At 47.1% G+C, this 14,115-nt stretch overlaps 1 protein-coding gene across 1 annotated transcript in view; it reads right to left on the bottom strand.

Annotated features, from left to right (window-relative positions):
• TMEM163 (transmembrane protein 163) overlaps nucleotides 1-14,115 on the bottom strand; it is a 370,074-nt gene that overhangs the window by 7,927 nt on the left and 348,032 nt on the right. The window contains exons 9-10 of the mRNA XM_023527515.1: nucleotides 12,923-13,034; nucleotides 4,546-4,687 (exon numbers count right to left, since the gene is read on the bottom strand). Of these exons, the coding sequence (XP_023383283.1) occupies nucleotides 4,546-4,687; nucleotides 12,923-13,034 (254 nt within the window). The remainder of the gene's footprint in view (nucleotides 1-4,545; nucleotides 4,688-12,922; nucleotides 13,035-14,115) is intronic.

Raw genomic sequence — 14,115 nt, 5'->3', positions numbered from 1 at the left:
CTAAGTTCATTGAGCATCCTTAAAACCAGCATTTTGAACTCTATATCTGGGATTGCTTATCTTCATTCTGTTTAGTTCTTTTTCTGGAGTTTTGTCCTATTCATCCGAGGCACATTTTTCTCATTTTGGCTGCCTCCCTGTATTTGTTTCTATGTATTAGGTAGAACTGCTATGTCTCCCAGTCTTGGCAGAGTCGCCTTATGTAGCAGGTGTCTTGTGGGGCCCAGTCTCCCTGTTCATCTGTGCCGGATGCTCCAGGGGTGTCCCTTGTAAGAGCTGTATGTACCTTCCTGTTGTAGTTAAGCCTTGATTGCTGTTGGCATATTCAGTGAGGAGGACTGATCCTCAGGCTGACTGGCTGTCTGTGACTACAGCAGATAAGCTGCTACGATGGGGCTGACCACACGGAGTAAGAGTCGCTTTAGCAGGCCTCTGGTGTCAGACAAGTCCATTCTTCGGTATGTCATTTGTGGAGCTGACAGGGTGGTGCTCTGGCATGGTCTGAAGCTGGCAACCAGGTATGTTGGTTATGGAGCCTCTTAGGAGGGGCTTCAGTGCAGGCCAAGGTCAGCCACCATTTATGCCTGGCTTGGAGGCACATGGGGGAGGTTATGCTGTGAACCAAAACCAGGTGCCACTTGTGGACACTTAGTTGAAGCTATTCTAAGCCAACACTGGCTTCAGTTTATGCCAGGCTTGGGGCCACTTAGCAAGAGGTGCAGGGCATTGTGAGGCAAGCCACTGCTTGTTTGGGGCTTGTGGAGCTTTGAGAGATTTGGGGGAAGTCTACAGTACGAGCCAAGGCAGGCTGCTTGTGTAAAAGAACCACTGGAAACATTCAGACTAGACTCCCAAATTGGGTGGGGTGAATAATGTTAGCCAGATTAATGGAATCTCAGATATGGCGCCTACCAGCTATTGCAATGATGTCTGCCAGCACTTCTGTCTCCAGAAAGAGCTGCTATGACTCCTGTCCCTTCAGTCATGACACTAGTCAATTCAGTTCCTGTATGTCCCTTCTACTTTTTTTAAATTTTAATTAGTTTCAAGTATACAGTACATTGGTTAAACATCTATATAGTTCGTAAAATGGTCCCCCCACAATTGCTCCCTGCCTCCCCTGATCCTCCACCTAGCTAATGTATTCATTCTAACTGCATTCCCTAAGTCATGCTCCCCATCCCCATGTCCACCCATCAGCTACTAATTTGTACTTCTTTAACCCTTCACCCCATTCTCCCAGTCCCCCAAACTCCCCTCCCATCTGTCCAGCACCAAATTGTCCACTATAATTGTGAGTTGTTTTTGATTAGTTTGTTCTTTTATTCCTTAGATTCCGCATATAAGTGAAATCATATAGTGTTTATCTTTCTCTGTCTGACTTAAATACCTTCTAGATCCAACAAAGCAATATCTTTTTCCATCCCCTTCCTTTTAGTTTGTGTCTTTTAATCTGAAGTGAGCCTCTTATAGACAACCATAGGGGTCTTGTTTTCCTTTCCATTCATCCAACTCTTTTAGTTGGAGCACTTAATTCTTTTCCATTTGAGGTACTTATTGATAGGAATGTAGCTGTTACCATTCTTTATTCCTGTTTTTGATTATGCTTTTTCTTCTTAAAGAAGTTCCTCCAACATTTCCTGAAATACTGGCTTGGTGGTGATAAATTCCTTCAGCTTATTTTCATCTGGAAAGCTCTGTATCTGTCCTTCAACTCTAAATAATAGCTTTGCTGGATAAATTATTCTTGGTTGTAGATCTTGGGTCTTGATCCTGTCGAATATTTTTTGCCAAGCCCTTCTGTTCTGCATAGTTTCCTTTGAGAAATCTGCTCCCAGTCTTATGGGTGTTCCCTTATAGGTAACTATCTGTTTTTCTCTTGCTGCTTTTAATATTCTTCCTTTGTGTTTAACCTTTGGCATTTTAATTATGATGTGTCTTGGTGCTGGTCTCTTTGGATCTCTGATGTTTGGAATTCTCTGAACTTTCTGGGGTTTTACGTCCATTTCCTTCACCAGGTTAGGGACATTTTCCATCATTATTTCTTCAAATAACCGTTCAACATCTTGATTTTCTTCAGTTACGCCTAGCAGACGGATATTTGGACCCTTAGTAGCATCCCATATGCTCCTTAAATTATTTCTATAGTCTTGGCATCTTATCTCTTGCCATTCTGATTGCGTGTCCTTGGCTTTCCCATCTTCTAGATAGGGCATTTGATCCTTTCATTCACTCTGTTTATTCCTTTGTTTATTCCATTTAATATACTTCTCATCTCAGATAATGTGTTCTTCATTTCAGACTGGTTCCCTTTCATAATTTCCATTTCCATTTTTATGGGTTTTTTTTGTTTTTTGTTTTGTCTCTTTGTTGAAGTTCTCACTGAGTTTATCTACACTTCCCAAAAGTTCATTGAGCGTCTTTATAACCAGTGTTTTGAACTCTGCATCTGTTAGGTTACTTGACTCCATTATATCTGGATCTCTGTTCTCTTTTCTCATACGGTTTCTGCTTCTCTGTCTTCCCATTTTGGCTGCCTTTCCATGTCTGTTTCTATGTACTAAGCAAAGCTCCTAAGTCTCTCGGTCTTATTAGTGTGGATTTGTGAAGTAGGTGTCCAGTGGCACAGTCCTGAGAGGGGTTCAGCTGCAGGCCAAACTTAGTCCAAGCCTCTACCCCTCCAGGCCACCTGTTAAGAATCAGCAAGCAATCCACAGATGCTGTGCTTATAGTTGCCTCCAAAGGTCACACCAGAAACCAAATCCAGCTGCCTCCAGTATGAGTCTAGGTGTTGCTCAGCAAGGAGCACCTGACTCCCTGAAGATCTAACTGGATATGGCTTGGGACGCGGCCCCTTTAAGAGGCTTCTGCCGCTGCCGCCACCGCAGCCTCTGTCTCAGCCACTGGAGACTGGGTCGCCCCATGTCCTCGCCCTGTCCTACCTTCTGCCATGGCAGGGCGATGTCTTGGCTTTCTCCCTCGTTGTATGGCTTGTTCATCAAGATCCCAGGTGATTTTTCCTTGCTGCTGCTCCTTGTTTCCATCACAACTTTGATTTGGTCGCCAGAGGGATGAACAGAGCCTCTATCATCTATGCCATTTGGGTTCTCCTCCCGTCTCTGGCACTTTTTGAGCTGCTGCAGTGGAGCTCAGAGCGAATGAATTCGTGTGGGCGAGTCCGTGCAGAGGCCCCTCAAGGGGAACACTAGCAGCCCCCACAAACACCATCTCAGATACAATCCCCGCTGGTTTTCACAGATGTTATGGGAACTCCTCACTCCTCAGGGGGACCTCCACAGCCTAGATCTCCCTCCAAATTCCTAAACACCACACTGTGGGTGTGGGACCTGCCTGTTCTGCGTCTCTTCATCTTCTCTCAGTTGGTGTGGCTTCTTCTTTCTATCCGTGGTTATAGAAATTCCATTCAGCTAGTCTTCAGGTGGTTCTTAGTGATGGCTGTCTTATAATTTAGTTGTAATCTTGATGCGAGAGGAGGCAAATGCCGCATTTAACTACTCTACCATCTTAACCAGGAAGTCTCCTCCACTAATCTACTTTAGCTCTCTCTAGATTTGCACATTCTGGATATTTCCTATAAATGGAATCATTCAGTAAGTGGCTGTTTATAACAGGCTCCTTTTGTTTGGCATGTTTTTGAGGTTCATCCATGTTGTAGCATAGATCAGTATTTCATTCTTTTTGTGGCTCTACCACATTTTGGTTATCAGCTACTGGACATTTGTATTATTTCTACTGTTTGTCTACTACGAATAATGCCACTGTGAACGATCATTTATAAGTTTTTGCATGGATATGTGTTTTCATTTCTCTGGAGTATATACCTAGGAGTGGAATTGCTAGATCAAATGGTAACTCCACAGTTAACATTTTGAGGAACTACCTGTCTTCAAAGCAGTTACACGATTTTATATTTCCACCAGCAATGAGTAAGGGTTATAATATCTCCGCATCCTCGTCAACACTTGTCTTTATTGTTACAGCCATCCTAGTTGGAGACAGGGAGCATTTTAACATTTAAAAACTCAGTGCCTTTTAGAAATGGTTTTCTCAAAGGCCAGTTTCTGACTGAATGTTGGATGTGGAATCAGCGACACCTTCAGGGTGGGTTTTTATTCAGCATGGCCTTTCTGCACTGACAAGTCCCTTTTGAAAAAAGTTCTCTAAGTATGGGGGGCCAGTGTCTAGGTGAGTGGTGCCACTTGGCCTTCTCACACTCACTGTGTAATAGGAGGGCCTTAACACACAAAGACACTACACAATTGTGGCTGCCCAGTACATCATTACGACCCTCAGAAAAAAGGAAGGGGCACAGATTTTTAGGTACAAAAAGCTAAAGGGAGGACCATTTAGTAAACTGTCAAGACAGCAGATAAAATGAGGCCTTTTGGGACTTAAAGTCTTTGTCATTTCCTTGCCCCTTTAGTGCCAGCTGAGAGCTTTGCCAGTCATATTACCCAGGGTCACAGGTATGACCATTGGGTGGAAAATGGAACGCTCCTGGCCACCACGTAAGCAGACACTTACTTGACCCCGTAGGCAAATATGGTGAGTCCAATCAGCACACCTATGCTGCCGTCCAGGTACCAGACTGCCGCGTTATGCTTGAACACCTCTGCGCTCAGAAGAATGGAGAAGCCCATCACACCTCCCACAAGGGAGTTAAACCCTGGGAAAGAAGCAAAGAGACTGACAGCAGTGCCAAGTGCAGTTTCTTAGCCACCAAGAAAACTACCCAAATGCCAGACATTGCCTCCACATTCCAGAACCATGTGCTGCAAGAGACATTGCCCAGAAGCACTCTCACAGGCGATCACCACCACCTTGGACACCTACATGGCTTGTCAAGTCTCTGCTCAAATGTCACCAGAGACCTCGCTAGATGGAACCAGGCACTTAGGCCTGCTTGACATAGCCTGTGTTCATTGTCGGTCTTTCTCCCATGCACTGGAATGAAGAACTCGTGAGGTACGAGGTCCAGGACAGTGCCTGGCACACAGGAGACATTCAAATATGCGGTGATTCAAACCCATGAATATCTGCTGGGCCCAGGACTCAGCTGGAATCTTCTCAACCTTATGAAGGCCAATTATTCCATTTTACTGATGGGAGAACTAAGTTAAAAAGAGTGAGGTTAAATAAATTGACCAAGGTTGCACAGATTGAGAGGGGCAGGGCTAAGCTTGTACCTGAACCCATGTCTTTCCCCTCCAGAGTCTCTTTAAGTCACCTGAAAAATTTTCACTCTCCAGGAAGAGAAATCAAAGTCTAGAATTAGCTAATGGCTGTAGAAATGGCAACCAAAACAGAACTGGAACTAAGAGACGTGGATCACCATCTCCTTTCACAGAGGTCAACCTCAGGTGGTCCCCACAACTTAGGTGTCACATTTCCATTCTACCTGAGAGTTTCCAAAGGCCACATGGGAAGAGAATGGCTTCGAGGGACTCTTGAGGTCACACTGTGGTAGGAGCCCCAAGGCTCCCCGCCTGCCTCGGCGTGACAGTGGCCCAAGGAAGCTCTAGTCCTTGCTGCCCTGGTTGTCCTCTGGCACCCGGTCCATGCAGGGCCAGTAACAACAGGCCCTACTTCATTCCCAGGGCAACTCCACCTGCATAAGTACCAGGCTTTTGCTGAACTCAAAAGCATTAAGTCCAGGTTCAAGCAGGAAAAGTGAGATGAAACAACCTTAAATGCATCCACTGGGGGCTGTACACCTTGGGGTGAGGTTCTAAATGAAGGGCAGGTGGAGAGGAAGAGTGTAGGAGTAGATGATGTGAGCAAAGCCTGAGTAACACCCCTTTTCAGGATCCAAGGGGGAGACTTCAACAGGCTGCTCCCCAATAAGGGAAAAAACTGAACCTGGCTAGGGCCTGTGACAACATCTCTGAGTGTGGCAACCCTCTTCTCTTACCTCGAATCTGTCATCTCCTCACTCCGATGCTTAGTTGATGACTTGCCCTTGTACTTCTCAGAGCACACAGGTTCAGACAAGAATACTTCACCTTCCCAACACCGAACCCACCACCCACTGTGACAGCTGCCCCAACACACTCAGCTGCTTCTCCAATAACTGCTGTTCCTATGTAAGGCCAACTCCGTCCTACCTGCTCATCAAAGGACTTTTTCTTGAAATTCTTCTCCCTCCTGGAACATTCCCAATGGGATAAATCTTACCTTCCCATCACGCAGCTCAAACTCCTTCCCTGTCTCCGCACCACCTAACCCCACCTCCCATTCTCTCTTCACCCATCCCTCTCAGGTTCCCTCCTCCCCAAAGCCCTCCCTGAGGTCAGTGATGACTCGCTCTGTGCTGCCACACAGCATGGTTGATTCCTTGTCCCCATCTTACAACCTCCTAGGAACACTTTCCTTCAGCTCCCAGGACTGCTGGATTTCCTCTTTCTGTTCCAGCTATTCCTTCTTTGCTATACCCTCTTTCTTCTCCCTTGTCTGATCACCCTTCCTCAGTCCTCTGAGCTCTTCTGTCTACATGCTCCCCCTGGGCTGTCACCTCCAATCCCATACGTCACTGTCTCCCAACTTTCTCTTCGGCCTGACCTTTCCCCTCAGCTGAAGACTCATTCATATATAAGCATCTCAAACTGAACATCTCCAAAGCAAAAATCTCAATTTATGCTGCCATACACCTCAACTTCTCTGTAAATGACATCACCATCCACCTAGCTGCCAAGGCCGAAAATCTAGGAGCCCATCCTTGACTTCACGCCCAATATCTAATCAATCCCCAAATTTAATCCATCAAGTAACTCTTGCCTACTGTTACCTCCAAAACTCATTCTCCATCTACCTCTCCACGCCCCCCTTGCCTTAGCCCCTGCAACAGCCTCACCACCATTCTTGCCCACATTTCCCTCAATCCATTCCCCTCACAGCAGCCAGAGACTTACCACCCATCAGTGTGGACCTCTCTCCTGGAGACCCCATGGATACTTCCTTCATAGACTGATCGCTTTCCACCCCAGCCACACCCTCCTACCTTCTTGTCTTTGCTGCTGCTGCATTTTTCTCCATCGCTCTTCATAACAGGATGTTTCTCCCATTTTCCTTTTTACAAACATCTCTTTCTCACTAAAAACATAAGCTTAAGGATGGGGATTTTTGTGTCTCTTCTTGCTATATTCCAAGTCTCAGAACAGGGGCTGGCATCTCTCAGGAGCTCAAACTGGCTGAATTAATAGATGGAGGGAAGTAGAAAAGGAAGTCATGGGACATGGCTTTAGCAGTGCTCCTACTTATCAGCACCTGGGCTGAGCACTCCCAAGAGAGAGGAAACCACCCTTGCCCAGGCTCTGGGGGCTTCCCTGCTAAGGTAGGGCCTGGGGCGCCCTGGAACGTCAACCTTCCCACTCCCTTCCAAGCCTGTCCACAGGGTTTCTGGTTCTCTTTTTTAAAAGTCTGCAGCCCACATCTTTTCTCAGAAGACCACCAAAAGCATCAGCAGAGACCATTACTCTGTCACAGGCAACCTGGGCTAGAGTTTACTTCTCAGCCATTTCAAAATTGAGGAGGTTTTGTTTTGGGTGTGTCTACAGGGAAAGGAGAGACAAAGAGATGGACCCTGGCCCAGGACAAAGTAGAATCCTCCACTCCCTTCTCTTCATCTCTGCCATGGGCACAAGTAGGCCCACAGAGAAGCCCAGTGGAGCTCAGAGAAGATGCAGAGAGAGCATGAGGTTCCCCCAGACGGCCACTAGATGGCTATTCAGCTCCGCCAAGTCATCAGCTCTGTCAGCCAAGGACAGCCCAGCCTCCTTGGTTTCTGACAGCAGGCCCCCACCCCATGCATGCTCCCAACCGTTCACAACTGATGGATTCGTGGTGCATTCACCTATACCCTCTAGGAGGAGCTTCTGATCTGCTCAGGTCTGTTCATCTTTGGCTGTGACAGAGCCTAATTCATTTCAGCTTCCCCTCTTGTAAGCCTGCATGGAACACTGGGCCAAGCACACACACCGGGGGACGATCCTGTATCTGCCTGGCAACATCCTTCAGAATTTTAGAGTCTTTCCAGCCACAATCACTCCACATGAAGAACCCTGCACTCACAAGCCCACCCAACAGACCACTCATCTTACCCACACAGCGCATAACGCCAGCCTATTGGTCACTCACCTCTGAGGTGCTGTCCCCACCCAAGCCCATAAGCTTGTTCCTGCCTTCTCAGTGTAAACCAGAGCTGCTGTAAAGAATAAATGTGGTTATCAGTTTAAGAACACAAAATAACGTCTGAGGCTGCCTTGGTTAGTGGCCCCACCAGTCTGGCCTTAATGACTAGATAAGGATCTGTACAATAAAACACATTAATTTTTTTGCAGAAAACTGATTAAAAGTTTCTGTGTGCTTGAAAACCATCATGGACTCTCAGTGTTTTGGAGGGAACAAGAGAAGAGTCAGCCCAGGCCCCTCAACTCAGAGAGGTTTCCAGCCGTCCCTGTGAGCAGCACTGGAGCCCGGCTTCCGGCCCCTGGGCCAGAACTTCCTCCCAGGTACCTTTCCACAGTCTCCCTCTGCCAGATTTGTAGTGTTAACGTCCTGTACAAAATCATTTTACTTTAAATAACACAAAGCCAGCTTCTGCCTAATGCTGATAGCAATAATCACATGTTGCCTAAATATCCAAAACAACAAAATTGGACAAGATTGACTGGGCCGCACAGCACAATGGTGATGTCTAGAATTTACCCACACCCAGCTGCACCCCCACCCCACCCCCGCCCCATTCCCTGAGAACTGCTTCCTGTAAGAGCACAACCCAGGACGAAGGATCTGGTGCAGTCGACCTGACCCAGGTCGCATGCAGCTCCAACCTGGAAACCGGCCACCTCGCCAAGTGACAGGTAAGGCCCATCCTCCCCACCTGCACCAGAAGCATTTTGTCAAGCTTGCTTCCTTCTCGGAGGGAAGGGGCCAGACCACGAGGGGCATTCCCAAGGTGGCCACGAGGGATGCTCTCCGGAGCCAGCTCCTCCAAAAAACTCCCAACATTAATGTTAGGCAACGTTTCCAAACCTCGTCCTGCCCCCACCTCCCAAAGCGGGGGAAGAACCAAGAGGAGATCATTACACATGGTTCCCTAGCTCTGCTAATCAATAAATGAGTAAAACAGATCCCAGACAATACAATTAGCAGGAGGCTGCAATTACTGCTGCATATTTCACTGACACTCCCACCAAGCAAAGGACTGCAGAGCACGCCAACCGCCCCCCACCCCAGGGCCCCCTATAGGAAACAGGCTGGGGGTGGGGGTAGTACCTCTTTTCTTTGCAGGAGCACTGTCTTGCCTACCTCTCATCAACCCCCATGGCCCATTCAACCCCTAGCCCTGCCCATTTTATAGATATCACCGACATTTCTTCGAATGCTCCACATCCTCCACCCCTTTGCTCTCATCCCTGTCCAAACCACCACCACCCCTCAGCTCCCGAGACTTCTCCCTGCTTCAGTACCCTCGGCTTTGTTCTCCACCCGACAGGCTCTTTAGAAAATATCTATCATGTCCCTTCATCTGTTTAAATACATAGCAAAACATCCAAAATCCTACCCTTGACCCAAAGTCCTGCATGATCCGCTCCTGCCCACGGTCAGACCCCTCACCCGCTGTGCCCCCTCCTCACCCAGCCCCTCAGAGGTGCCAGGCTCACTCCCAGCCACTTCCCTCTGCCTGAGGAATGCTCTGCTCTCCCTGCTTCCCGCCCGTTTGTGGAACAATTTTGTTTATTCAGTTGAATAAACCATCCACCGCTCTTTGTAAAAACCATCCACCGCTCTTTGTAATGACCCGTGCCTGGTTCAAGAGTATGAAGGAAATATTGCTTTTTCATATGGATGGTTTTATGAGTGAAAATCAGGAAGTCAGAAGTTATTTCATTAGAAAAAAACATACTTATAATTGGAGTCTTCTCGGTTTACCATATAAAATGGAGGCAAGTCAGAACAGTGAAGCCTAAAGAGAAACTTAGCATCTGGAATGTCTATAAAATGTTAAAACCCCCAGTCAAGGCAGAGGGCCCGCTGTTCTGAGAAGAAGCGAGTAAAGCCCCACGGTCATGGGTAGCAAGGGAAACAGGACCACCTGCCTGGGGGACCAGGGAGGGTCAGGTCCACCCTTCAGGCTTCTGGGGAATGCTTTCCTGTGTCTTGACTGTAGTCAACTGAATAAACAAAATGTGACGCTCTGCAAGTTGGAGGGCCTTTGTGACTCGAAGGCCCAATTCAGGACTAGGAAGAGAGCATCTGCTGAGTGCTCATCACTGGGAGTCCAGGGCTGTGCTGACCAGTGCAACATCCTCCAGCCTGCCTTCCCCGTGACCCATGTTCCAGGAAAAAAGACATGAGAGGGAAGCACGGAGCACGTGGCTGGAGAAGCCAGGGCCCACGCAGAACTGTGTCCCTTAGAGCAGCATAAAGGAACCTCGAAGGTGGCTGGAAAGCCACAGCAAACACCTGGTGAATGCCACACAGCCTTCCGCTCTCAGCACAAGCACCCCTGTGCTGTTCATCCCTAAGAAAAGGAAGACTCCACAGCCAAAGGGAATGTTTTCTTTTCCAGATTAAAAAACACCAGATCACAAAACTCACAGGGAATGAACACTCCTCCCCAAATTCTGGGTCTGCCCCAGAGAGGAAAGGGCGCCCAGATTGCCAAGGGTCTTGTGAGACAAGATATTAGGGTGGGCTTGATGCAAACTGCCTATAAATCCATGCTGTCTCGGTGGGTGACAGAGACCTTGCAAGACCCACCCAGGCTGTGGCCTCAGGCACGCTTGCATCATTCTCATGAGACTGAGCCACAGGTTCTTTAGGTCCTGCCCTACTTGAAAGAACTACCCCTTTATACCAGTGGAGTTATTTAACTAAGTTGCAACCCCACTTTTGGGGACGAGGCAGGACCCTTCACAGCAACAGGGCACATACCTGAAAGAGGTCATTCTGATTCTGCATTAGGGGATCGTTTCCCCACTAACACGGCACCTAGCACAGTATCAGGCACAAAAGAACTCTGTAAAACCTACTGATCACTGTCACTGCAGCACCGGCTCCAATAGCAGCAAACCCAGGACCTGATGTTGGCTCATTTCGCTGGGCCTGACCAAGGCAGGCAATCTCAGGGGTTCGTTTGGGAGTTTGAGGAGCTGGGCCGGGCTGCTTGGTACCCATGACAGGCCTGCAAGCTGCCTGAAAGCAGAGCAGAGAAGCGGAGGCCTCGGTCCCAGCCACCAATACTTTTACTGCTTTAAACAGTTTTTACTATTGAAAAAGTGCTGGTTTCCTATGAGCAAATGGCCTCCGTAGCACAGAGAGAAAGGCGGCATCTTGCAAGGGCAGAAGCAGATGTCAGGCCCTGTTGGAAGTGGCCACCTGAGGAAAGATTCTGAGAGCTACTGGTCAAAATCGCGTATGGGACACCGCAGGGTCCACCTTTCCTGGTGTGCAGTGTGTCCTGGCCCCTTGGATTGGTCAAGGAGGCAGCATGAACCTCACTGTACATCACATGGACCCAGTGCCAGTGTAAAATACAACCTCCTGGGATCTACCTCAAACCCTCAGAACCAGAATCTTCAGGGGTGAGACCAAAAATCTGTGTTTCTAACAAACACCACGAGCAACTCTGATGCTGCCAGTGGTAGTGATCAACTGACTAGCATCTGGGGTCCCCTGGTTTTACAGTCAGTATATCAGATCATATAACCCTCAACTTCTTAGGCCTGTGCAAAGAAACCCCACACACACACACACACACACACACACACACACACACACACACACACACACACACGATGCTTCTCCCAGGGCAGCTGTGGTTGCAAAGCTGGAAACCACTTTGACTTCCAGCCCACCTGCCCTACTGTGCAAAAGCCCAGCTCCACGCATAGCGGAGCAACAGCATGGGAGGGGACAAGGAGTTAGAGTCGTGTCACCATGCTTTGTCACTTGGGAGAGAAGGGCGCCCGGCATTGCCATCCACTCCTTCCACAACAGAACAACAGCCACCCATGCATGCCTACATTTACATATTTCGCACTAGAGAGAACCTTGAGAGTTTAAGAGTGGGGAGCAGGGAGAAATGGTCCCTTTCTTAAAAAAGAAATACAATGATTTCTGCTCCATTTTGTATACACGCACCCATAAGCTTTTACTCTTTGACCTCTCATCCCAGGGTAGGGGCACACATGTCTCTACTCCTGATCCCGTGGCAACTTCACGTGCTCAAGAATGAAGAACAAGAAAATGGCCAGGTGATAATGTTTGTCAAGTTTCTGTTTCCACACCAGCACTACTTTGCAAACTGAAATGCGCTTTTCCTACTTTCACGCACCCTTCTCTGTCATCCCAAAGGCCATGCAGGAAGCTCCTCTTGACCCTTAGGGACACAGAGGGAAAAGTCTACCTGGTTTGGATTTTCAGCAGAGAACACATGGATCACTTCCCCAGCAAAGCCCTGGGAGTTGCAACTTGAACTCCCAGGTGAGCATCTCACTAGCTGGAAGGGAAAATGAGCATGGAGAAGTCACAAAGGAAGCTTTTATAGAATCCAGAAAATCCATTTACTTTTTATTTGGAGCAATGCATATAAAATCCAAGACTCTGGGAAGCCCTTTGTGTTTCATGGCTAAGAGCCTGGGGAGCGCCAAACAGCCCTGTTCAGAGATCAGGATAAAGGTGATTCATAAAGAGTTTATTAAATTCTCAGAGCACAAGACGTCTGCCCTGATATGGGAACCCTGAGAATTATTAAACGGCTTGGGGAAAGGAAGCTAGTGAGAACAGATTCCCAACTGTTGACCTCTTCTTCAAGACAAGCAACTAAAAGTAAACCACATAGCATCTTCCTTCACTGTGAGCTAAGCCCCCAAAGATCAGGCACACTAGCCTTACTTACCATCTGTTATGAGTGCTCTGCTGGTCAGAACCTTCCCCAACATAAACTTCAACACTGCCAGGATGCTGCAAAGGATCCCACTTAAAATGGAGACGCTGAACAGGAAATCATCCTAAAAGAGAGAGTTCCAGATTTCAACAGTTTACTTGCTAGAGCAGATTATCTACAAACCATTTGCCTTAAAGATCAGCTTTGTTCCCAGAACAAATAATCAGTTGGGTATGCTGCCACCAGGTGGGGGTATATTGCTTGTTTGCGTACCTCAGTTACCTGTGTCACTCGAAACTGGAAAAGATGATCAAATAAAGATAATCCAGGCTTATATTTCTTTATAAAATCCATTAAGTATTTATTTTCCTGTAGGAAATTCTCCTTTACACCATTCTGCTAAAATGACTGCCAATCATCAATCAGTAACAGAGTTGGTCAGAATGCTAAAAACGGTGCTTTCCATATAGAGTTTTCCACAGATAATTCAAAATGCAGCTGATAGAGAATTTTGAAACATGTAAGTACAACAGTGAACTAAGAACACTTCAGCACAGAGCCAACTGAATTTGTCACGGGGTCAAGTATGGCTAGAGCTATTGATAAACATACGTTTCCTTAAATTCACACAAGGCAAACAGAAGTTCAACTATAGCCTTCAGTGTGAGAAAAAAGGCATCTAAAAATACAGTCTTCTGCTGATGTTATCTTAGCACTTCTTGTAAGCTGTTACCTTACCTTTGCAAGCAAACAAGTAAGTCGCATGCAAAAGAGAACACCACTATCTCATGACATTAGGGCCCATCAGGCGCCTCAGCTTCAGGCTCTCATGCATTAGTCCCATGAGACACAGCCTTCAGATTCTCTAATATTAAAATGCAACTGCCGGCAGAAATCTGATAAAGCATCATATGTATGCAGAGAAATAGAATTCTTTAAGCATTTTATTATTCAAATTCACTAACCTAGTGACAGAAATCTGAGAAGAAGGATGACAGCCTGTTTCCCTAGGTTCAAAACCGAACAAAGTTAGAAAAAAAATCACGTCATTGGAAATGAGATATCTGCATAGCGTCAAAGCATCTCCTCCGCTATCCTGATCGATGTATAGCTAATGATGAGAAACTGCAACCTAAGTAGGTATGCACCACCACTGACTTCTTTCAAAGTGTAGCCCTACCTGCTGAATCTCACTTAATTCTCAT

Source organism: Pteropus vampyrus, unplaced genomic scaffold, assembly GCF_000151845.1.
Source record: "Pteropus vampyrus isolate Shadow unplaced genomic scaffold, Pvam_2.0 Scaffold17, whole genome shotgun sequence".
NCBI classification, from domain to species: domain Eukaryota; kingdom Metazoa; phylum Chordata; class Mammalia; order Chiroptera; family Pteropodidae; genus Pteropus; species Pteropus vampyrus.
This window is presented reverse-complemented; position numbering and strand designations above follow the sequence as displayed.